We start from the raw sequence: 26,918 nt of genomic DNA, 5'->3' as shown, positions 1-26,918 counted from the left end.
AAATACCTAAGATGTTGGTGGTTGAACCCAGCTTCTCTCCGAAAGTTGCAGTTTTCCATATTTAATTGTCTGCTCAGATCGACAGAATTGAGATAAATTACAGCCTTTTGTGAGAATAGAATTTCCCTCTGCTTCTTCCCGATGGAAAGCTAGTTGGGGAAAAAAAAAATACACCTTCCTTGCGCCCTTAGTGGCCAGTTCTATTTTTTCCCACAAAAGAAGACATCAGAGAATTTCTAATATTTTACCTGTGATTGCATTGCTGTACACTGCTTTACAGTTAGGAAAAACTACATCCATAAATGCAAACTAGTCTAAGTTAATGCAAGCTCCTCTTGTTGCTCCAAAAGTTGGTCTTCTTGGTAAGGATTGAGGATTTGCTTGATTTCATCTGCGGTGAGTGTTTCATACTCAAGAAGCGCATTCGCCAGTGCATGCAATGCCTTTTCATGCTGACAAGAATAATAAAAACCATGAGAAAAGGAAGAAGAGAGGGAGGGGGGGAGGGAAGAGGGAGAGACAAATGCCGCTACAAGACAAAACAGGAAAAGTTTAGAATTACTCGGCAGGTGCTTAAGCACAGAGGGAGTTTCAGATCTAGGGTGATGCTAAATGTCAACTACAAATGGCTGCTATATCGCATATCAGAACCTAACTACAAGTCGAAAAACCTAGTAATTAGTCATAATTACCTCAATTATGAATAAAATAATGCCCAACAAGGCAAATATAGTAATGATAAACCACTATGTACTGTCTAATTTGCATATCATACTGTTATAAACCAAAATTAATCCTTACCAATTTGAGCCTTTTTCTTCTGATTATGGTGTAAAACAAGTTCAACATATAAAGCCATTTTTGCTGATTGCGTCATCAAAAGCAACAGCAAAAATAAATTCCACATGTTGATTCTTAGTTTCTACTACTTTTGTTTAACTAGCTAAAACCTTCATCCATACAGATGTAGAGAGGTTATCTAAAAATCCATAATATTGGCAACATGCACTAACAGCTATTTATGTTCAATGATGATGCTTGTATAACTCAATTTGCAAGTGAATCAAGATGGAACATAATGAAGTGAAACAGGCTCCATGTCATCCTGAACTACCTTGAAAATTTGAGAGGATGGACATGCAGAAACTAATATCAACCTTGTGTTTTCCTAACCAGTTCAGAGATAGGATCACATGTAAGATTCCAGTATACAAAACATTCTGATTATTAGTTAACTGAAATTTTATGCACCATGTTCTCATTATATGTTGTGTACCGCCCAAATATTGTCTTAAAATTACAGCTAAGCCTCACATGCATTGAGTGCATGCCAGTGGTGCATCCCCGCATGTTCATTCAAATTTATTGGAGATGTCTGCCCCATGTCACTTCTTCCTTCTTATCACATAAAGAGGAAGCAAAAGATCATCACTTTGTTGACCTAACAAATTTTTAGAATCCAAAGCTAAAACAGTCTGCACCTATGAAATTAGTTATGCAAACATGTTCTATCTAGCATTGCGAACTAATAAATACAATGAAAAATAATGAACACATAACACTGTGACAGCCCTCTTGGTCAGTGGCATATTCATGTAAAACTCTCTTTTCCCACAAAAAAAAAAGGTTAAATTCTCAGGGTCTTCATCCTCACAGATGCCTGTTATGACTGCCTTTTCCAACCTTGATGCAACCAATACCAGCATTTACTCTCTCAAATAATGGAAACTTTGCTACCTCTTTTCTTCTTCTTTTTTTTTTTTTTTTTTTTTGTGGAGTAAATGTTACCTCCAACTCACTGCTGGCTTTTGTCATCCCTGAAACTTCATGCAGTCATCTCTACTACAATGCCAAAAAAGGATTCAAAGAAGTAATATGCAATCTCAGAGCATAACCTGATTCTCCCTGTAATACTTTAAAGCCATCTATTTCATGCTATATACTAAATTTAATATATAACATAAAACAAAAGACATTAACACAATGATGAGATCCACGCCTCTGGTCACATAGCATCATAATGGTGAATATAGCCTCGCTGTCAAACTAAAAACATTATTGGTCATAAACAAACGCTTCATTTTGTGGATATGCAAAAGTCACCCTGCTGGAATCATGCAATAACTAAATCTATCTTGTTATAAAATTTTAGGATTTTCATAATAAGCTATAAAGTTTTAGGATTTTCATAACAAGCAATAGATCTTGAGAAACAAACCTCCTTTAATAACCGCTTAACTCGGTCATAAGCTTCTCTTAGGAGTTTGACAACCTGTAAACATATATTAAAAAAGGTTCTTACAAAAAGATAGCCAGACTTAGAAAATGACCAAGTTTCGTGGCACATACTTCTGCATCAAGCCGTGATTGCATCTCTGAACCTGGTCGCTCTTTGACATACACAGGACCAATTGCATTACTCATCCCACAAGTTGACACCTGATAAACAACAATCAGTTAAGAAAATGATAATTGATAAAAGCAATATCAAAATTGCTGGACTTTGCAAAATATACCATGTACTGTGCAAGCTCAGTAGCAGTCTGGAGATCACTGCTTGCACCAGTTGTGATATATTCTTCACCAAAGATAAGCTCTTCAGCAACCCTCCCTCCCATGCAAACATCAAGGCGTGCTAGTAATTGTTTCTTGCTGATAGATGTCTCATCTTGAGAAGGAAGCTGGGTCACCATCCCCAAGGCAGATCCTCGTGGCATGATGGTCGCCTTATGAATAGGATGAGCACCATCGGTATTGAATGCAACAATGGCATGACCACTCTCATGGTAAGCAGTGAGCTAACAAAAGAAAATTATGTTGATGTTAGTTTTAATAAATACTCTAATGGATCTGCTAAGTTTAGAGAATGCATGGAAAGATTATATCTGAAATACCAAGAAAGGACTGGCGCTGCCATCATTAAAGATAGAAGCAGATAGCATGCATACCTTCTTTGATTCTTCTGTTATGAACATACTTTTCCGCTCTGTACCCATAATTATCCTGTCCTTTGCAAACTCCAACTGTGCTGCAGTTAACTTCTCAGCACCTTCTACCGCAGCCTTAATAGCTGCAATATTTACCAAGTTTGCAAGATCTAACAAATAAGACCAAAAAAAAAAAAAAAATCAAAACTTAGTCCAATTGTCTCCTTTTTTTTAATAAAAAATCCCTAAGATAGAGTAAACAAATGAAACGTAATATCCTGTTGAAGGGTAAAAGAGCCAATCAAGAACAAGGCATTAATATGAAATAAGCCACCTGTTAATTTAAGTTTTTTGGTAATTACTTGTTAGTAGAGTTTAACAAAAAAGGAGGGTAAACTTTTTTGGGTTAAAATAAACCAAGAAAACAAACCTGCACCATTGAAGCCTGGAGTACCACGAGCGATTGCTTTAATATCTACATCATCAGCCAGTGGCTTGTCCTCTAAATAAAGCTCCAGAATTTCTTGCCGGCCCCGCACATCAGGATTTGGAACAACGATCTAGAAGCAGATCTTGTCAGAATCTGTTGTGCTTCAAACAGAAGTCTAGGAGCAAGAACATCTTAACCAAATGCATGAAAGCACAATATAATGTTTCATGTGTGTGCATTCTACTGCTTCTTTCTAGCTGTACAATTAATGCACATATACTTGTCCGCAGGTGTGCTTGTTCAAAGACACTTGTAAAAGCAGTTGCACCATCAGCAAAGGGACAAAAGAGGCGTATGCATTGACCATGAGTTTAGCAAGTTATCGTTTTAGACAGATAAAATAATAAGTCTACACTCCACAGAGACATACATTATGACTTATCACCTTCGATATACTCAGAAAAGTTCCTCTTATATACATGGTAAATTCAATTACTAGTTACAATAGAGATAGTCTATTGAATTAGTCATTAAAGAACCCCTCTCAACCTGAATGAATGACTCAACAAATTTTTACCACATAATCCACCAAACTGAAATATTAATAAGCTTTCTAACACCAATGTCATAAACAACTAGAGTGTCTGCCAAAGTAAACAAAAATACCCACCAACAAAACATGAAAGCCACCTCATGCAATGCCACAATCAGAATACTTGATTCTCACTTCAATATTCCTCTTCAGTTCAAGGTTGTTACTCAACAAACACAGTTTCTTATTTCAAACATCTTTGAAATAATAATTGGCTTATCAAGTAAAGCTTTTTCTGCTAATTCAAATAAATAATGCTTAACTATTAGGCATGAAAACAGAGTTCACACAGAACAGACATGCAGAATTCATGTTCATATTCGCATTATGGAGCCATATGCAAACACAGGATTGTTCAAAACTTTCAAATAAATATATGCATTTGGTGAAGGCAAATGCAGATAGAAATTGGATGTAAAAAATAACAGTGTTTATTTTTCACTAAATATAATCAGATTTGACTAACAACACATCCAACAAATAGTAAATACCAATAGTCGAGATATCTAATGCACAGGTTAGCGAGGAGTTGAGAACACATTTGTGGTAGGCCCATGCTTATGAAATGTCTGCAGAGGGTAGGTTAATTTAAAAAGGAAGCATACAAGCATATTTGCATCCATACAAGTATATATGTGTGATACCCCAAAACGACCCTTAAAAAAAAATTAAGTTAAGCCAGCACGTGCTCTGCACGTGCTGGGCTGTGGGTGGTGGGCAAATAAATGGAACTCACGAAGGAGTTCTTTCTCCTCTTCCCGATTGAAAAGAATCCTAAACTGATTAGGATTCAAGTTCTTCTTGATCTCTAATTCTCCTACCAGCATCTATGTAAAGGCTCTAACACTCCTCTAAGATCAATCGTTGGAGCTCAGCCTTCCTTCTTAATTTCTTTAGAACCGTGGATTTGATTCATGGTGTTCGCTGGAAAGACCATCACCAAGGCTCGCCGAAAACCTCAAGTAAGATGTCCAACTTCCTTCCCTTCTCTTTTCTTGCATTAGAGCCCATCCACTAGCTGTGATTTGGTCGAAACAATACTCGGAAGGATCCCCTATTTTTCACTATTTTATTTTCAATTTTCTGCTGCCAATTGCTGTCGCCAGATCTGGCTCATCGATCGCCGCCGTGGCCCGATCCTTCAGCCACGAGCATTGCCGGCATGAAGGAAGCCCTCCTAGCTCTGGAACAAGGGTACTAAGGGGGTTCCCTGTTCTGTTAAGAACAAAAGAAGAAGAGGACGTGGGTCCTCTCTTCCATTAAAAAAACAAAAAGAAAGAAAGAAAAGAGAGTTTCTCTCTCTTTCCTCTCTCCCTTCTCTAAGTTTGAATCTCCACTTTCTCTCTAAAAATTTTTATTTTCTCTCTCTACTTTCTCTCTCTATAAATTCTCTCTCTAAAATTTTCTAAGATGATTTCTCTCTCTAGGATTAATCGAGTAAAGAACTCTATTTTGATGATTTTTTATCGAGCTTAGTGAAGGTTTCTAATCCGCGATCGTCGGACAGCATGGTTGCACCTGCTTGCACCCACCTTAACTAAATTAAATTCTTCCAGATTCGATTATCCGTGATTTTGTTAGACCATATATACATTAGTTTATTCATGATTTGATTAATTCACCTTGAATGAATTGATCAGGATGTTAGATCAGTTATGTTCCATCTTGATTAATTTCTCTCTCCTCGATATTCTCTCTACTTGATTTATGAAATCATTGAAAAGTCTGAACCCTATAACCTTTGGTTCAAGTTGGTCCGGTAGAGAGACTTTGAACTATCTACTTTGATCGTGATCGAATAAAATTATCATGACCATATCGATTTGGACCGTAGGATGCGACTACCATTCATCATGTCTTCCTTGATTATTTGTATCCTTTCTGACTATTAAACTAAATTCTATCTAAGAATATAGTCATCCCGAGAAGATGTCTAATAGAAGGCACTGAGATCTGATCTATGAATCAAAGATTTTGAAAAAAAATTTCTATAATTATGTAGATTGGTTGGAATGCGTATGAGATAAGTAATGCTTCATTTTTTTCTAAATTTATCAGTAAATTATAAAATATTTTCTATATTGAATTATTCATGATTTATAAATTCAATGCATTGTGTTTTAGATTACTAAATATGCCCTTTTTTCCGATGTCAAATGATTTGTGATTGATTGTATTGATTTTGATATCGATTCTATCATTTAATTTCGATGTCAGCTGGTTTATGACTTTTTAAATTCGAATGTGAATTTATGTTTGATCTGAGATGGATTTTGACTCACTGCCTATGTTTCGAACCCCACCAATGGAGATTAAACACTGGTATTTCGATACCCTACCAGTGGGGTTGTATGCTGGTATTTTGATACACTGCCAATGGGGGTTGTGCGCTGGTATTTTGATATCCTACCGGTGGAGATTGTATGCTGATATTTCGATATCCTGCCAGTGAGGATTATATGCTGGTACTTTGATACCCTATCATTAGGGATTATGCAGTGATACTTTGATTTGATTCATAGCTGTCAAGATACACATGATGTTTTGAAAGAAATTGATTTATGAACAGAAATAAATTTAAAAATAAATTTTGAAAAGACTGAATTTGTATAGATTTATTAGAGTTGTATATTTTGAATTGATGCACCATGCATGCTTATTTTTAATATATTATTATTGCTAAACTTATCTAGCTAAAGTATACATTGCTTAGTGGACTGTCTAGCTCATTATTCTATATTTTACTATTTTTACATATTCAAAGGACTAGCTTGACTCGAAGATTCTATATAGAAGAGCGAATTAGAGACGAATTTTGATATTTTATTTAAAATTAGGATTTATTGAAGTTGATGAAAAACTATGAAATTTTATTATTGTAAGACATTTGATTGAACATTAATTATTTGAATTTCGTTGTTGCTTATGATATCGTGATGAGATGCCTTGCATGCTTATAGGAAGAGTTCTCCATAAGTATGCGGCGGTTGTCGCAACCTCCGATTTGCGATTTCGAATCCGGGACGTGACAATTAATATAGTATCAAAGCATAAGTGGATAAATTATGACATATGAAATCAGCATAGGATAAATGTATGTGGATAGACATCAAAGACATTGGGATGATGATTTATACTGATTATAACAATTTAGAAATTTAGATTTAACATAAATGTATTGATGAATTTGAATCAAAGTGCGCAGTGGAAGCATAGTGGTCTGAATTTTTTTTTTAAACTGATCAAAATAATAATTTAATTTGAAAGATCTTATGATGAAAGTTTCAATTTTGAAATTAGAGGATGACATGATTAGAGGTAAAAGTAACCCTGGATCTTTTAGGACTTAGACAAGAAAAATTTAGAGGACGATTTTTTTTTAAAGGAGAATGTGATACCCCAAAACGAGCTTAAAAAAAATTTAAGCTAAGCACGCATGCTGGGCTGTGAGTTGTGGGTGAATAAATGGAACTCCCGAAGGAGTTTTTTCTTCTCCTCTTCCCGATTGAAAAGAATCCTAAATTGATTAAGGATTCAAGTTCTTCTTGATCTCTAACTCTCCTACCAGTATCTATTTAAAGGCTCTAAAACTCCTCTAAGATCAATCGTCGGAGCTCAACCTTTCTTCCCAATTTTCTTTAGAATCGTGGATCAACTTCTTTCTCTTCTCTTTTCTTGAATTAGAGCCCATCCATCGGCTGTGATTTGGTCGAAACAATGCCCGAAAGAATCCCCTATTTTTCAGCATTTTATTTTCGATTTTCTGCTATCAGTTGCCATCACCGATCATCGGATCTAACTCGCCGATGGCCGTCGTGGCCCGATCTTTTGCCACGAGCGTTGCCGGCATGAACGAAGCCCTCCTAGCTTGGGAACAAAGGGACTAAGGGGATCCCTTGTTCTGTTAAGAAGAAAGGAAGAAGAGGACGTGGTTCCTCTCTTACGTTAAAAAAAAAAAAGAAGAGAGTCTCTCTCTTCCCTCTCTCCCTTCTCTAAGTTTGAATCTCCACTTTCTCTCTCTATAAATTCTCTCTAAAATTTTCTCTCCAAGATGATTTCTCTCTAGGATTAATTGAGTTTATTTTGATGATTTTTGATCAAGCTTAGTGAAGCTTTCTGATCCGCAATTGTCGGACAGCATACCGACATCCATCTTGAATAGATTAAATTCTTCCAGATTCGATTATCCATGATTTTATTAGACCATATATACATTAGTTTATTCATGATTTGATTAATTCGCCTTGAATGAATCGATCAGGATGTTGGATCAGTTATGTTCCATCTTGATTAATTTCTCTCTCCTCGATAAAATCTCTACTTGATTTATGAAATCATTAAAAAGTCTAAACCCTATAACCTTTAGTTCAAGTTGGTTCGGTAAAGAGACTTTAAACTATTACTTTGATCATGATCGAATAAAATTATCATGACCATATCAATTTGGACCATAGGATGCGATTACATTCATCACGTCTCCCTTGATTATCCGTATCCTTTCTGATTATTAGACTAAATTCTATCTAGGAGCATAGTCGTTGCGAGACGATGTCTAACAGTGGATACTGCGATTTGATCTATGAATCAAAGATTTTGAAAAAAAAAATTCATAATTATGTGGATTGATTGGAATGCGTATGAGGTAAATAATGCTTCATTTTTTCTAAATTTATCAGTAAATTATAAAATATTTTTTATATTGAATTATTCATGATTTATAAATTTGATGCATCGTATTTTGAATTACTGAATATGCTCTTTTTTCCGATATGTTAAATATTTGTGATTGATCGTATTGACTTTGATATCGATGATATCATTTGATTTCGATGTCTTTTGATTTGACTTTTTGAATTGTAATATGAATTTGTGTTTGATCTAAGATGGATTTTGACTTGCAACCTAACTATGTTTCGAACCCCACCAATGGAGGTTAAATGCTGATATTTTGGTATCTTACCAGTGAGGGTTGCATACTGATATCTTGATACCCTACCAATGGGGATTATATGCTAGTATTTTGATATCCTACCAGTGAGAATTGTGCGCTAGTATTTTGATACCCTGTCATTGAAAGTTATACACTGGTGCTTTGATTTGGTTCATGGCTATCGAGATAAGCATGATGTTTTAAAAGAAGTTGATTTATGAACAGAAATGAATTTGAAAATGAATTTTGAACAGATTGAATTTGTGTGGATTTATTAACATTGTATATTTTGAATTGATGCACCTTACATGCTTATTTTTAGTATATTATTATTGCTGAATTTATCTAGCTAAAGTATACATTACTTACTGAGCTGTCTAACTCATTACTCTATATTTTATTATTTTTATATATTTAGAGGACTAGCTTGACTCAAGGATTTTATATGAAAGAGTGAATTAGAGACAGACTTTGATATTTTATTTTAAATTAAGATTTATTGAAGTTGATGAAAAACTATGAAATTTTATTCTTGTAAGACATTTGATTGAACATTAATTATTTGAATTCCGCTATTGCTTATGTATTCTTATGGGGAGAATTCTCCATAAGTATGCGGCGGTTGTCGCGACCTCCGGTTCGCGATCTCGGATCGGGGGTGTGACAATATGGTTATCCATATTCATATTAAAACTATAGGTCCGTATCCAAATGTAGCTGAACTCCAAACCGTGCACCCATGTCTACAACTGAATTTATAACAAACACTTTGCTACTTTTGCTCTTGGCTCCAGATTAGACAGAAATACCAAATTGAATCAGATTATCTAGATCCATTTACATCCACATTCACCATCTTTCATGCGATACATTTTCACTAACTGCCAGCCAATCATTCATATGTTGCTTCCAATATGTTCCATTATCTTCAATTTGAAAACCTCCCTCTTTTTCCCCTGCCACGCAGGATCCATGATCCCTCCAGCTATTTCTATTCTCGTCACCTTACTGAAAATGTACAATCCACAAAATCTTGAGAGCATTCCGCAAGCAGCCTTCAACCTGACATCAGCCTTTGATGTACGCGAGAACTGCACTCCACTTTTGAGGCACAGACTGAAAGCCTAATATCCAATCATAACATTGATCTTGTGTTGTCAAGCTTGTACAGGGGAGCGAACTTTGGGTTTTCTGCAATGAAGCATTTCTCTCAGTTTCTTACAGCAATTTTAAATCTTTATGAAGCTGTGAACCAACCAAAAGTTGCATCCTATACTTTGAAATTTGAAAGTTAGCTATCCTTATTTACCAACTTGGCAACAATTGCCATGTTTTCTCCATTCATATAATAAAGATCTCCATGTCAGTCATGATGACTGCCAATCCAAAGGCTGCCTAGTTTTGCTTAAGGTAGGAAAATTTCTTCCTTAAGGCCTGTCGAAACAATCTAAGCCAACCAACAATACCACTTGAGATATGAGATTATGGACCATATTTGAACCTGAATTCTGAAGATCATTGTTAACATAAAGTCTTAATGTAAACCTAGATCAGTGCAGATCTATCATTAATTGTCATGAAAAAGCATAAGTTTGATCATAGATGATGATAAAAATTTGAAATGAACTGGAGTTCATAATTATCCTTCAGAAAACATTACTCTCTTCTAAAGATATATGATCATACTTCCGTAATTTTCTTCCATTTTTATGATCTAACTTACAGTTTGCAGAAGAGTAAGAAAACATGCATTTGTTTTGCCACTAACTGTATGTGGAAGCAGAAATTTGAATCTTTGTACAGATATTTGCCAGTTTGAAGATGAGGTAGGATAACCTCCAGAATAAGCTTTGCCGGTCATTGATGAGATTAAAATTTCAACTTGGTGAGTAACCCATAAACTGGAGCAAGCTCCTCATGGGTACACTTTACATTACAAAGTTATCACAGCAAAGAGATAACAAGTGCTTGACTAATTAATATCTTTAGCAAGTTCCTGAATTTAATAGCTCAAATAAGGAACTTATTTATTTTGGCAAAAGAGTCCTTGTTTTCAAATATTATAATATCCAGATTACTTTTTGCAGAAACCAATGAAGTTTCTATTTAGAATTTAAATAAACCAACATATAAGAAAAGAACTTACATGCCTGTCGAATCTACCAGGCCTTGTCAATGCTGGATCTAGAATATCAGGCAAATTTGTTGCAGCCATCAAAATAATACCCTGTATAGAATTATTAGAGCTGTTGGCACATCCTGACATGTTACTTCAGAGAGTAGCACAGGCATAAGGTGCGATATACCTCGTTCTGCTCAAAGCCATCCATTTCAACAAGTAGCTGATGCAAAGTTTTCTTTGTATGTCCTTCCCATTGCTTTCTAGTGGATCCCACAGCATCTATTTCGTCAATGAAAATGATACAAGGTGCCTATGAATAGAAAAGCAGATGCAGCATATAATTAATAAAAAATTGTTAGAGGATTAACCAATCACTTAAAACTAATGACACAAATTGAAACAAAAGAATTATGCACTCAAACCGATATTGATGTAAAAGGCATAGAGATTGTATGTAAGGATGGCTTTTATCAAATGATAAAAAGAACAGGTGGCTTCATTGTCATTCATTGTCATGTAACAGAAATGGCCGGTTAGTCATCTATTCTTCATTACAGTGAAGATATTCAGAACCGGTGTCATTTTAGCAGATTGAGGTACATAACTTGGGCTCCATAAAAAATTACAACTTAAGATCCCGGAATTGATATTGCGATTTCATTTATAGTAATCTCTTCAATCTACTTCTTTCCTCTCTTTTCTTGTTGAATGTAAAAGAAACGAAAATATTAAATCACATTATTTCTAATATAATTCTTTATACTAAACACTGCATATACTGCCTAAAATATTGCATCACATAGTTTCTAATATAATTCTTTACACTAAAGACTCTACACCAAGGTTCAGAATCTCAGAACCAGAACCCATATCGGTACATGCTAGTACCATGTTGTTACACTCGATAAGGGGGTCAACTCAATGTACCGAGACTCGGTAACTCTCCTTACCGAGTCTCAATTTGGTACGGAATGTCTGGTGCAAGATGGTAAGCACCAATATGGCAAACCTTGCTCTATACCATAGTTTGCTAAACTATGCCAAACAAGACAATTCAGGGCGTACCAAATTGGACTGGTTGGTTATTGGCATGGTTCATTACCTCAGCTCTAGGTGGAGGGAGAGAGAGAAAGAGAAAGAGGAGAGAGAGAGAGAAGAGCGAGAGAGAGGAAGGGAAGGAGAGGGAGAGGGTCTGAGAGTGGGTGGGAGGCCAAAAGAGAGAGACAGACAAGGCTCCCCTATTTCGAAATCGGCAAATTGAAAAAAGGCTCCCCTCTTTCATTTCAAAATAGCGGAGCCCTTGTCGACCTTTCTCGATCTCTCTTCTAGCCTCCCACCTTCTCTGTCCCCCCCCCTCCTCTCTCCCTCCCCCCCCCCTCTCTATTCAGCTCTCCCTTTGTTGGTACAACCCAAAATGGCATGGTATGGATCCATACAATACCATGCTAGTCGCCGATCAATAAGGATCCCAGTACTAGTTCGGCAAACCTTACTCTATAATACCTTCCAATAATCGCATAAAAACAACCAATAGCTTGCAGACTGAAATAGATCCAGCAAACAAGAAATACAGCCACCAAGAAAGCCTAACCAAATTCCATAACAAATGTTTAGCAGTCAAAATTAAAACAACCATATAGAAACTACAAACGGATCAAATTAATTGAGGCATACATAAAACTAAGGAAACTTGATTCCCATAGACAGAAATCTAGAGAGAAGATCAAGTTCAACAATCTTTTGGGAAGATCTGTGGAAACCGAACAGTCTCTTGGGAGAGGGCTTAATAATTTGTTTATATGACCTCATAGTTGAAAATCACAAACTAACTGATTTATGGTTAGAATTTTAACATGTAGAAGTTTTTCAACTCTGCATTGAGATTATGTGAGAAAAAACATGTTGGGCAAAGTGAGGGGGGGGTGGGGGGGTGTGTTGGATGGGTCGGGGGGAGTGGTTCGGACAAGATGAAGACATTGCACCACTATACTACAAGTAATATATGATTACATATGCACAAAGTCCATAGTTACTAAGAACTGGGCCATATACCTGTGGTTGCCCTCCCATTTGGAGGTGGGCCGTCCAAACCTTAGGAAGTGTTTACCAAGTGCTTGATACATGAATCTAATTTGTGGTGTTCCCACCATTATTCTCCAACCTCCACTGGAAAGGAGAAAGGCATAAAGATAATAGAAGTTGTTTTTTCATGACAACTAGGGTCCACCCATCATGAAGTTTGAAAGCATGATATTAATCACAGCATCAAAATAGAGCAATGAGAATTGTTACAACTGACTTGGCATGCTAATAAATGTAACAGCTTGCAACATCAAACGTTATAAAAAAATAAAAAAATAAAACCAAATCATCGGTGCTACAGAGCAGTTTACCTTTTTCTTAGCAGCCTGAAATAAGGACCTCACTCGCCGAGCACCGACACCAACAAACCTGACATAAGAGACAAACAGTAAGAAGATTATATGAATACAAATTAGTAAAATTCAATTTTATGATCTCTTCGACATTAAAATTATTTCCAAATCTTTACAGCTGTAGCATAAAGTTATCCTACAAAAGCAAATCATGAAAAGCAATCAAATTGCAAATTCCTCCACATATCAAAAAGCTTCAAATTGAAGAGGTTACAATGTGAGAACCAAATGATGTCACATAGTTTTTTGAAGTTGCAATGGAAACAATAAGGAACTGATTTCGTGACAGCCAATCCAGAAATATAATTTTAAGGAGGGTCTGTTAATGAGAGAACAAATGATGAAAAAAGATGCAATAATGCATGTCATGCACCTATGAGGAAATAGACCAATACATCATTTTGCTAGGATACAATAATGTAATACTCTTAAGAAACCCCCTCCCCACCACCAAAAGCACAGGCACACACTGGGGAGGAAAAAAAACCATCCTCCTACCCATACTCAAATGGAAATTTCATCTTGCAATGTAATGTGTAAAGAGCATTGGTTAATATTAGAATTCATGAACGAGATGACAAATTAAGTAGTTGAAGCCTGAAGAGAGCACTTTGGAAAGAAGGTGATGACACACACGTACACAAATAAATAAATAAAAATAAATCGATCTCGATTAGCTTAGTTTGCTCATGAAAACAAGAACGGTGGTGCTTTGGAGAGAATTTGCAGTTTAGAGTAATATTTTAGTCAAAACTGTAATGTACAGGTAATGTACAGGTTTAGGAAAGGTCACATTTAGTAACCAAGAGTTCTTTTTAATGTTTTTGAATAAAAATAATTCCTGCCAGCAATAGAATCCCTATAGCAAAGTGCATTAAAAAACCTCCAAATCTAGTCTACTTATCAGTCTTGTATCCAAAACATTATTAAGCTGCAACAAAATTCTTGGAGTTATCCTCTTAATTTAAAGGCAATAGCAGTTTTCTTCATTTCTTGATAATGATTTCTTGGGATCCTTTGAGCAACAACTCTGGAGGCTTGTGGTCACAAAGACTCCTTGTTAACCTATTTGTTTTCACTTTGCTTCACATAATAAACCCATCAAGATCTCTAACTCACCATCTAACAAATTTTCTCATTGTTGACCACCTTTATGTCAAACCTTAACTATATTTTAGAGTGCAGTGAATACAAGTAGCACTAAAATTCAGTTTTTAGTTTTTAGCATCCATTCCCCTAAACATTTAGGCCACATCTACATTTAAACTTCAGGTCTTAAAATTAATAATTCAAATCTTCTCCACCATCAGTATTCTTCACAGACAGCATACACCTTAAACTTCACATAATACAAATCAACAAGCTTCTATAGCAGAGATCACAGGAAATCCACAACTTAAGGCAAGTTATGAAGCAAAAAAAAAAAAAAAAAGGTATGACCAAACAAAATCCTATGAAAATACAGTAAATGGCAGAGACTACATTCTGCAAGATATTAAGCACCGGACAGTGATAAATAAACTCAACCAATGCATTATGTGTTGTTTACAATTAACGAACATGGCACTGTCCTTTCGTGTCATTTTGTAACTTAAATGTTAACCATTAGCAAAGCAAAAAACAAAGTAAAATTGGTGCAAAAATAATTGGCTTACATTTCCTCGAATTCAGAACCTGCTCGATAGAAAAAAGGCACACCAGCTTCACCAGCAATAGCCTAAAGCAAATTAGCTCTGATCAATAGACAGAACAAAATGCTGCTAGAAAAAAAAAAAAAAAGGGAAACCAACAGAAGCTAAACAGAACAACATACTGCTAGAAAGAAAAAAGGAAACCAACAGAAGCTAGTATTAGAACAAGCTTGTCTAGCAATACCCTAAAGCAAATTAGCTCTGGTTAATAAACAGAACAACATACTGCTAAAGGGAAAAAAGGGAACCAACAAAACTAGTACAAGAACAATCACATGAGGAATGGAATGGACGGATCTTTCATCCAAGGATTTCTTTTCTTTCTTTTTTCCATTTTTCTTTGTTCATAGATTAGCCTTCAGGCTACCTGTATGTTATAGGCCTATTACAGTCACCACCTAAGACAGTACAGGCATGTGCTTGAGGTGTTTATAAGCAAGTTGATAGAACAACATCAGATGTCTGCAATAAAAACCATCCCAAAACATGAAAAATGGCATGCAAGATTCATTATATTAGTTTATGCGCATTGGTGAATACCACCTGCATGCAAAAATATATCTATCATTTGCCAAAGCAAGTGCAAACAAGTTTGAACATCTCTTTTCTGCCTAAATGAAAACAGCCTATAAAATTTTAGCCTCCATGTTCCTATATCTTCATCCCAAAACTTAATCAACAACATTAATTTCATTTCTATGGCTTTATTATAAGGAAAGGATATTATGTCCCTGCACTAATTGGTTCTCAAAATCAAGTGCTGCTCAACATATTTAAACAGCTATAGAGCACCTGCAACAACTTCCAAGTGTTCTAGAATCCCATCATGAAGGAAATATTATTAACAAAGAAGAGATAGCCCTCAGAAGGAGAAAAAAATACAAGCTGCTTGTCTTTGCTGAATTATATTGATAACTAGCAAACTGGGAAATACGAAGGCTTGTGGTCATTCTTTAAAAATGGCATCCGATAGTCAGCCTACATGGCTAGACACCCCTCTACCGCAAGAAACCTGTCCTAACTCCATCAGGTACCTTTGTTTCATATCGTGCATCCAGGATATATAAAGGTGGGCACATATCTTGGAAAACTAGGTATAATCCTTGAATTAGACTTAGTTGAATAGGCAATGCAAGTAAGAACAAAGATTACACAAGGAATTATGCTATTTATCATAGAAACACCTAAGCTGTAATGAATATAAATATTCTGAAATGCCAAATAAGTTTTAAGCAGTTGCACCTTGATAACAATGTAATTACGTGTATGTGTGTGTCTCTGTGTCCGTCTCTGTGTATTTGTATATGTATAACCTCACCTTAGCTAGCAAAGTCTTTCCTGTTCCAGGTGCACCAGTCAAAAGAATTCCCTACAAAACAGCATTTATTAGGCAATTTAGGAATATATAAAGTAAAAAGAGAATAAAACAAACAGTAGTTATATCTTTCAGAAGTGAATGCTCCTGCATGACATGCGAATAATCTACTAGATATCATTGACAGATAGCACACCTTACTATATATGAAAAAATGCATTATCAAATAATACAAGTTTTACTAAGAAGACACCATAAGGATCACATATTACACAACATGTTTTAGCATGACTAAACAGACTTGAAGAGTACAACTTCATTCCATACCAACAAATTCATTGTTGATTTTTGATGAATCATGTTTTTACATTTTTTTTATTTTTTAGATCATTAAATTTGTGAGCAACCATGAAATGACCAGTGATTTCAAGATATAAGTTAGAGGCTCAGAATCAGAATCATGTCATGTAAGCTAGATATATGTCATGAGAGTTCATAGTCCATGTCCTTAATTCTCTTACAGAGTAGCTGACACTGAAAATGATTCATCTTTACAAAGTTATTAGATGAATTTAAGTCAAATAATTGACAAGGTGATGCCTCCCATAGACACATACAAATCATAGAAATCTCAAAGACAGCTATTATGATGTTAGAATCAAAAAGATAGGTCTTCAATGATGATTATCTTAAGCATTTTATTCTAAAAATATATAAGATATGCATGACGCAGAAAGAAATAAACCAATGGTGAAAGGATTAAAATCTGACAAACCTTTGGTAATTTCCCCCCGAGGCGAGTGAACTTTGCTGGGTTTTTGAGATACTCAACCACTTCTTCAAGCTCTTGCTTTGCATCATCACACCCTTTAACATCTTTAAAGGTTTTCACATTCTGCACATGAAGTTACCCACATAAATAAAACTCTAACAAAACATGAGATGCTTTCCAATTCCTGACAATATAATGCATAACAATCATTGACAATATATGAAGTAATTTATATGGATTACTTCATGAAAATTTCTCCCATCACATGTAAAAATGTTACCTACTTCTTCCATCATTAGATAGAAGTATGTTACCAAATACAACCCAAATGTAACCAAATACATACAAATGCCAGCATGAAAAGCATAATCCAGTGCTCCTGAATTGCTGGAAGCACAAGCTATTTCTACCCTTTCATTTATTTGGATGGACAGGATGAAGACTAAAGAATATTTAGAGTTAGGGGAATAGTCAAAATCATGGAGCACATTTTTTTTCTCTAAGATTAATAGCTATGCAGAACAGGACTTGAGATGATATGAACTCAAACCTAGAACAGAGTAATTTATAAGAGGGATGGTATGGTAATAATAAAGGTGGTTTGCTTTTGTCCATCAGTTGTCAATAATAAAAGGGCAGGTTGGCACGTTATCATTAGTTGGTAGTCCAATTTCTTCATCCACTCATTTGCTTGTATTCAAAAGTTACCACAAACTTGCAATGACAGGATCAATTAACAAACATTTCCAATAAAACAGAGAACTCACTACAATTTCCCAAGAAGTTCGTCACAGTATTTTTGGATCCATGTGCTTTTCTTAATAAATCCTACTCCATAAGAAGGAAAATGTGTACTGATCCAAAACAAAAGGAGCGTCAGGACCAGCACCATTAACTGTTTTTACATGACAAAGAACTTCATATCTTGTGAATTTTATGGTTTTCATATTTTTGTTACAAAGACTAATACTAGAATGCATCATAAAGCTCTCTAAGACTAATATATATATATACATATACATATACATATACATATATATATATACATATATATACATATACATACATATATATACATATATATACATATATATATATACATATACATACATATATATACATATATATATATATATATACATATATATATAATACTTCAAATATAAATAGAGTAAATCCTACGTCTTTTCTTGTGTTGGGCTGATGGCAGCTCGTAAGAGAGATCAGAAAGGGGGGTGTGAGCCGATGAGGACCTGGCCATAGGCCAAGCATCCTCTACCAAACCAGGTATACAGGTGCACGAGGGTTCATCACCTCTGCTAGGATTTGAGGTGCTGGTAATGGGGGATGGTGCCTCACAGTGGTCAAGGGCTACCGCAGCTAGGTGTGGTCCAAAAAGATGGCGGGAGATGATGACTCTGGCACCAGCCAACAGTGAGCACCTACAGGTGAAGTTCAACAAGGCAGCCCTTCAATGACGATGAGCTCAAGCATCTTCGCAAGCCATGGCAATCATGCTTGGTTGGCAAGTTCCTTGGCTCACAACCATCACCAAAGATAATCATTTGTGAATTGATCACAAAGTGAAACCTCGACAAAAGTTTTCAACTGCTACTAGCACAGGGAGAAGTCCTTGCCTTCTAGTTTGTGTTAAAGTGAGATAGGCTCCTTGCTTCGGCGGCAGGACCTTGGCCAGTCAGCAACCACGTGCTCACACTTGAGGCTTGGCCACCAAGCTTCATTCCAACCCTAGACACTATGAATATTGATGTCATTTGGATGTGTTTGCTGGCCTTGCTCTGGAGTATTTGGTCAAGGCCACCACCATGAACACCGCCTCAACTGCTGGCACACCTTATGCATGGGCCTATATACTCAAGCTATGTTAATAAAGCCGATTACTTTGATTAACTCACTCAAGTCACTGTTCATCTTGATCTCTCCAACACATCGTGCTCAACATCCTAGTGGGCTTGTCGATGACTAGTGCATGGAAGCAACTCGTTTATGAGAATGTTTAAGTAAATGGCTTGATTATGGTTGTCTTGGTCATGATCATGGTGACCTCCCCACCTAGAAGGCCAAGTCAGCAAGGTGGTTATGGCCGTGAATAAATTCTAGGATGCCAATGTTGGAGCACCCACTCCACCAAAGCAACGAACCTTGGCTTCTTCAATGGTAACTTAGGTTACAGTCACCACACCTCCACAACCCATGTTTGGGCCGTGGCTAGTCACGAGGCAAGTTCCTGAGCAGAGAGGAAAAGTGGTGACACAACCACGAGCTTCCGAGTTACAACCCCCGTTGACTCAAGCATCACTTGGGTCACATGGCCTAGTGACTTGCTTGGTCCACTAGGTAGAGCAAGGCGCTGCATCCTCCTCTCAAGATGATGTGTGGCACTGCATGGGACGATTCCGTACAACCACAGTTGGCCAAGTGGTAGCATGAACAACGACTTTGTCAGGCTCATAATTCTCATTGCTACCTGAGGACATGGTCCCACCTAGGCTCAACTCATGGACATGGGTTCCTTTGTCTAGGATTCAACTGGGAGGTCAATAGTGAAGAAAAAATCAAAGGTGTGCCGATTCAAGTACACCCGATCGATTGACTAACGAAGCTAATAAAAGCCATAGATCCACCCCGAATTCTCAATCGGCTATATAGGATAAATGCAAAACTGTTACCTATGCTTTGACCATGTCTTACATGGTTTTCCGCTTCAGATCCAGCCAACCTTATTACCATTTGCAAGGGTTCATCCTCAATGGTCACAGGGTTGTTCTCTCCATCGAAGCAAACGGATCGCAGGTCTCCATTGTTCCTAATCCACATGTTTGGGGGCTAGGTCATGGTCTCAATACTCAAATTCTAGTGGGACATCCCACGGGATACCGAAACAAGGTACCAACCAAGTGTCGGGACAAGACCATCTTGCTGTTGTCCCAACATCCCTATCTACACATCTTGGGACCTACCCTGTCCCAAGTGTTGGGATGGGGTGGATGGCAACACATCCCATTCCACAAGCAAAATGTGATAAGCCCATCCCACATGATTTAAAGTCTCGACTAGCATTGATCAAGGGCTAGGAGGTCGACCACTAGAGTCAATGGTTTCAAGGGCCGGGAGGTTAACCATTAGAGTCAATGGTTCGGGACTCCAGCACCTTCATAGACTAATGGCCGCACCCTAACAACTAAGCAATGACCAACTCAAAATGCAATAGCGGATAAGGTGAGGGCTGCCATCATGTGTTCCCAGCCCATGGCTTCTCCTTCATCCTCTTTCAATGTTGCTACCTGACTGTTGAGTTCACTGCCGGCAATGCCCGGCTAAGTGCTTGCTTTTGCGGGGGGGAAGACATGTTGAAGCTCATATTGCCCTAGGGTGGTCCTGCCCATCAAGGCCTTTCTTTAAGACCCTTCCACTGCCCACCCCAACTCACCAGAGCCTCAACAACATTGCAAACCTTGGTTGCAACAGTCCTCTGGTCTCCATTATCTCCAAGTGAACTGAAGCATGGCTTCGTCATGCATGGCGTGGGTTGACTCATGCATTTACGTGGTCCATCAATATCTGTTGTCCTGTGTTTGCATTCGTGTCATCTTATTTTACAGCATCTATGGTCTGTTGTCCTGTGTTTGCATTCGTGTCATCTTATTTTACAGCATCTATGGTCCCACCTGTATTATGGTGTCATTTTGTCTGTATGTGTCCTGCCACTTTCAGTATTATATGTAGCTCCCCTGTTGTCTTTGCACACATGAGCTTATAGAAATAAAACCACCTTTTCCATCAAAAAAAAAAAAAATCTAGTCTTTTGCTGAATATGAATCACGCAAGTAACAAGAAATGTCGATAAAATCAGCTGATTACTTTGAACTAAAGGTAAAATTTAGTGAGAAGACCAAGGCACTCTTATATCAGAACTTAGAAAAACTAGTCAAACTTAGGAAATAAAAACAAATATGGGCACAAAAGAGCCACGATACCTTCTCTGGCATGATTTCTTTGTTTAACTCTTTTGGGGTATATGTAGCACTTGAACCAACACCAGATGTACCTATACCACCTAAGCTGCCAACATATTTTTGAAGTGCAGCTGCACCCATTACCCTAGCAAAAAAAAAAAAAAAAAAAACAACCTTACAAACAAGGAATTCAATCCGAGAAAACTTTCCTTAGTAAGAGATCATATTAAAGTAAATATTCCCATAAAAATATGTAAGAAGATTTAACAATTTGATTTTAGAAAATGAAACTAAGGGATTGAATGACATAAACATGCACAAGTACTCTCATATAACTGCAATAATTCTGTGTTCCTCTAAAGCAAAAGGTTTAACTACTGAACATCCAAGAGAAGACACAATGCAATGTGTACCTTTCTCTATAAAAGCAGAATTGAGTGGGAACTCATTCAATATAAATCGGCTGCTATGTGCCTTAGTGGTCAGCGAGGATTTGGGTTGCTTTTTTTCCTCATCCTGTTTTATCCTTTTCCATTTTTCTTTTTCTCCTTTCTGAGAGTCTCTCTTATTTGTCTCGGTTAAATAACAAGAGAAGAAAAGTATTCATCCACAATAACCACAGAACAAACTAGACCATTAAACCAGAAGAACAGTGGGAAATCTTGCAATTGTGACAGCGGAAAAAATAAGAATTACTTTGCATAGGCACACCAAGATAACTTTGGATCTCCAGGGATTCAGATCCCAGATCACATCCAGCAGATGGTATACACAGTCAACACTCAACAGTGATTTGGTAACATTGAAAATGGCATCATATGCACGAAGAATCAACATTTTTCAATAGGACTAGAGGGAAATAAATATCAAGTAGGTGTAAAGTAACTTCATTTTAAGTAAATCTAAATGTCATAAGTTGGTTGACATATGAATGCATCATCTTGGTTTCATCGAGTTACTCGGACTAGTCTAAATGTCATAAGTTGGTTGACATATAAATGCATCATCTTGGTTTCATCGAGTTTCTCGGACTAGTCTAATGCTTGAATTCATATCTTTATCTTGATTAACAGAACTGCTTCTAATTTCCCTCTTTCGTAAGCTCTATAGTCTATACAAAGTGCACAGTATGATAACAGAAGGCATTGAGCTTATATCCATTTGTTTTAACCTCAAGCTTTTACCTTTCTTGTGGTATTCTTTCACATTATACGACCATCTTTGTGGTTAAGGAATCTCATGCCATCTATTTCCTTAATTTCTTTGCACCCTTAGCTCTATAGTTACTATTTTCATTTTCTACATCTAGAGATCTATTTCATCAGTTTGAATGCTTTCTTGTGCTAGCATTCCAAATCTCATCCTTCTTGTGCTAGCCTTCCAAATCTCATCCTACCATCTTCACACATACACACGCACACGCGTGCGCACGCACAGATATACATACATACATACATTACATACATACATACATACATATATATACATACATACATATATACACGTGTATATATGTATACATATATACACGTGAGCCCGGCTAGAATCAAATCGATCGGATTTGAACTCAGATTCCATCAGTTAAAACTCTATAATAGGGGTCCTACATCAATGATCTAAATTATTGAATGTGATCTATTATCTCAAAACTGCTTGTATACAAAAATCCATATGATTTGGAGATCCCTAGCCTATACATCAAGTAGTCAAAAATTGGACAACCTAAATAAAATTGAATTAGATGTATTTTTTTATTACTTAATGCATCAGCTAGAATTTTCAAATCATATGATTTTTGTGTGCAAGCAATTTTGAAATAGTAGATCACATCCAACGACTTGGATCATCGATGTAGGATCCCCATTGTCCAGTTTTGACCTAACCGGATCTGAGTCCAAATCTGATCGACCTTATCCAAATCTGCCCCTATATATATATATATGTATGCTAATGAACTAAAATGTCAGGCAATCAATAAAAAGCATGGGCAGAAGATGACTATGGCAAAAAAAAAAAAAAAGGGTTGTTGAGGCAACTTGTGCTAAAGTGTAACTAGTAGAGATATAACTCTGTTTATTTAAGGAACATTAGGAATTTCAAATAACAAAAAATAAAGAAGGGGGAACATCTAAGATGGTTTCATAAGATCGTTTGCTGCAGCATGGAGATGGGAAAGTAAAAGGCAGAGAGGACTTAAATGGATGTAGTGATAAATCTAACAGAGACAATTTCAATTATATAGAACATAGCCTTAGGTATAAACTAATTTTGATTTGGAATAACAAAGTTAAGTTGACAAAATAAGACTTGCTTTACATTTACATTTATGTAAAGTTTACACTCTACATCTGGATGTATCAACATGAGGTCCAATTCATAGATATTGTGGAAAGAAAGCATTCAAAAAAGTTAATCAGGACAAGGACACGCTATTCTACTACTAAAATATACTAGAAACACATGATATAGTTTGGTAACATGAATAGAACATACCACATCAGCCCAACAACAACAGTAAACAAGATGGTTGATAGAAGTTCTTGAGCAAACCGTGTTGATTTGCTTGATGCTTTTGGGTCAACCTGATGAGTAAAATACAGGACTGAAAGTTAACAGCAGAGTTGCATAGTAGTAGTAGACTACTGCAGGAGAGAGAAGAAATTATGGGTAAGATTTTTCATATTTTTTTCTATATCCAGATAGCATTAAGCGCATCATCCAAAACAAAAGGTCATTAACATGTACTTACCATAACCACATGCAGTGGATGTTTCTCTGATATTCCAGGGTTCAAAAATGGCTCATCCTGATTTTCAGATGCGCGCTGCTTCAACTCTTGCAGCTACTGACATGAAGACATTTTTATTAAAAGTCAAAAGTTGGCAGCAGCAATCCACACATATAATAAACTCTCATCACTGATTGAAGCAAACTTATAATAACTTCTGAATGATTTCTCAAAGATTGTTGGAGTTGTCAATGTTCCTTCTTGTGTTTTCCTTCTCTATATTCTTAAATTGAAGAAACATAGTTCAGTGTCATCACATTATATGTTTTTAAGAAGCAAATCAACGATATAGCAAGATTACAAGATTAAAACTAGTAGAAATTTGGAGGGAAACAGGAATGGAATGCTAACAATCCAAAGAACATGAATGATGTAATATGACCCAACAAAGAGATGATCAATAAAATGAACATATACATGACACAACAAAATATTAACATAGAGGAGCTTAACACTACCAGTGTTGGGAGACTGGAAGGCTTTCCAGATTGCTCATCTGGAAGATATTCAGCAAGAGTATTGGTGACAACAAGAGCTCGAAGATATTCTGCAACTCCTTTACCATCTACTGCATAATTTCTTTGCTCAAAACGTCTGATGACTGATTCAGGACTGCAAAAAATCCAAACAAATGAGATAAATCCATGATAACATCCAAAGTTTTGATTGCTTGCTAAGAAAAGAAACAGAAGAGCTATATAGAGGCACAAGCTCTCAGCATTGGTAGAACAAATACAAAAATCTTGTAGAGGAAAAAAAAAATCATATTTGTGACATCCAACAAACTGAGCATGTCTCTTATAGCAAGGATTTCAAAGTAGATAAGAGGTTTAAAAAAAAAAAAAATGAAAAGACTTGTGTTGTTGGGATTAATTATTCTTCAAGATGTTAGTGAAGTATGCATTATGGGACAATACAGCTCATAAGATCATAGTACACGTATACATATACCTTGGAAAACTAGCCTAACCCTAAACCATCTATACTGCGCAAGCTCCACAGACTAAGATATAATCCATGGAGGTCTGACAATGTTCGACGACCTACCATCAACCAATTTTGAATTGATAAAATCCAAAAGGCAGCTTTCAGCAAGAAAGGGTCAACGATGAAACCTAAATAAATGACATATCCAGCAAACCCGCATATGGCAAAACGATTCAATTTTTATGTAGGCTATTGCCCAACAAAGATGCTTGTTGTTGCGTGCAAAGAACCAAGAAACAGGTAGAAAGATTCCATCAGCAATGGAAGAAGATGGGAAGGAAAGATGCAAGAAAAGGGGGGGATTCGGAAGGACCGAACCTGTGCTTATTGAGTTCCGCAAGAAGAGCACTCTGCTTCGCGGCATCTCTAGGGTTTGCATCAGCTTCCGCAATGAGACGTTCCAACCTTTTCTCCTGCCGCCAGAACGGCCACCAGCTCAGCCACTCCGACATCATCACAGCATCGAAAACCCTCCTCAACGACGCCATCAACCCAAACAAGAACGCCACCAGCGGCAATCTATTCCTCGTCTCCTTCTTCTCCACCACCTGACGACCAGATTCCAATTCTTGCCTATCTCCGACCACCCCGCGCTCCAAGACAGCCTCGGGCTCCCCTCTCGACGCCTCCCCGCTGGTTTCTTGCAAAAGGTCGGAGCCTTGGGGGGAATCCGAGTCCAAGAACGAATCTTGGCCGGACGAAAAGGGTTCCCGCGCCCAATCCGTGTTCTGCTGCGGCAATGCGCGGGGAACGAGGGCGAGGCGGCGGTGGGAGAGGGATTTGGGGAGGGGAGAGAAGAAGAGGTCACCGGGGACGTCTGGGCGGCGGAAGGCGCCAGAAAGAAGAATAGAGGAGCGTTTAGGAGACCGGAATATGGGCGGCGACAGCGAGACCCGGAAGAGGAGGGAGGCCTGCAGGGCAGACATGGCGACGACGCCGGCGGAGGCGCCGGAGAAGAAGATAAAAGGGAGATGGGGCGGACGGAGCCCGTTCTCCAGCTCTCCACCTCTCTACCTCTCGAAGATGGTGAGGGGGTTGGAGGGAGAGGGGAGGAGGGCTCGAGGATTTGTAGCCACAGGATCGAGTGAGAGAGGAGATAGAGGGAGAGGGGGAGAGACCCAGGGAACGGACCTTATCTCGAGCGGCGTGGTTCTACCTTCGCTACTTGTTGACTCGTTGCCGTTAGGCAGGAACGAGAGGTTGAGCCTAGGGAGCAAGCGTAAGTGGAATGCCTTTTTATTGGTGTGGCTGAAATCGGAGCCGGGTTTCATATAATCCGGGTTAGACCCGTTGAGAGCGACCAGCGGCAATCAAGAAGTTTTTCTCGACCGACGTGGAATATTTCAAAATTTTAGAAACGAATGGAGATGTTTCCGCATGCCAGCTGATGCGCACGAAACGACAAACGAGAAGTGGAAATATCGGCCTACAAGGCTGGTTGCCATTTAAAACATTCTTTCAAATATTTAGTAGTTCAAATATTAATTTAAGTAATATTAGGAAATGTTTAATTATTTTTTATAAAATAAAATGTCCGTACAAACATGATGTCAATACAATCAAAATTGTCAGAAAGCATAATATCATGAAAAGCACCAGATATAGATCTCATATCAATATATAGCACAGCACCATAGTGCTCTGCAACGTAAAAGATAACTCAATCTGCTGTAGCATTTACCTTCCGAAAGATATGTCTGATACAGAGAGAAGAAACTCCCCATAGTAAGATAGTAGTATTCTACAATAACGAATGAGCAGCATCCTTCCTTTTATACAATAGAATCCAGCCCACCATCATGGTACAGTCATCTTCTAAATAGAATTTAATATCTTTATTTTAAATTAAAATTTATTGAAATTGATGTAAAACTATAAAATATTATTTTATAAAATATATTATTTAATTATTTAAATTAAAATTTAATATTAATTATTTGAAATTTATTTCG

At 37.1% G+C, this 26,918-nt stretch overlaps 1 protein-coding gene across 2 annotated transcripts; it reads right to left on the bottom strand.

The window, feature by feature from the left end:
* Positions 1–233: 233 nt before the first annotated feature.
* Positions 234–26,071, bottom strand: LOC105039369 (ATP-dependent zinc metalloprotease FTSH 9, chloroplastic/mitochondrial). 2 transcript variants are annotated; one of them, XM_010915513.3, is made up of 17 exons: positions 25,285–26,070; positions 24,438–24,591; positions 23,941–24,033; positions 23,685–23,773; positions 21,213–21,336; positions 17,218–17,337; positions 16,446–16,496; positions 15,092–15,153; positions 13,395–13,452; positions 11,186–11,311; positions 11,026–11,106; positions 3,358–3,487; positions 2,949–3,097; positions 2,517–2,798; positions 2,350–2,439; positions 2,219–2,272; positions 234–452 (listed from the first exon to the last, which is right to left on the bottom strand). In XM_010915513.3, the coding sequence occupies exons 1-17, from the start codon at positions 25,890–25,892 to the stop codon at positions 315–317; spliced, it is 2,409 nt and encodes an 802-aa protein (XP_010913815.3). In that variant the 5' UTR covers positions 25,893–26,070; the 3' UTR covers positions 234–314. The 2 variants fall into 2 exon arrangements, with proteins under 2 accessions (XP_010913815.3, XP_073109149.1); XM_073253048.1 differs by lacking the exon at positions 2,219–2,272 and having other exon boundaries at positions 25,285–26,071.
* Positions 26,072–26,918: the final 847 nt, after the last annotated feature.

This window comes from Elaeis guineensis, chromosome 2 (assembly GCF_000442705.2).
Source record: "Elaeis guineensis isolate ETL-2024a chromosome 2, EG11, whole genome shotgun sequence".
In the NCBI taxonomy this organism is placed as follows: domain Eukaryota; kingdom Viridiplantae; phylum Streptophyta; class Magnoliopsida; order Arecales; family Arecaceae; genus Elaeis; species Elaeis guineensis.
Note: the sequence above shows the minus strand (reverse complement) of the source record. Positions and strands in the feature narration are given on the sequence as shown.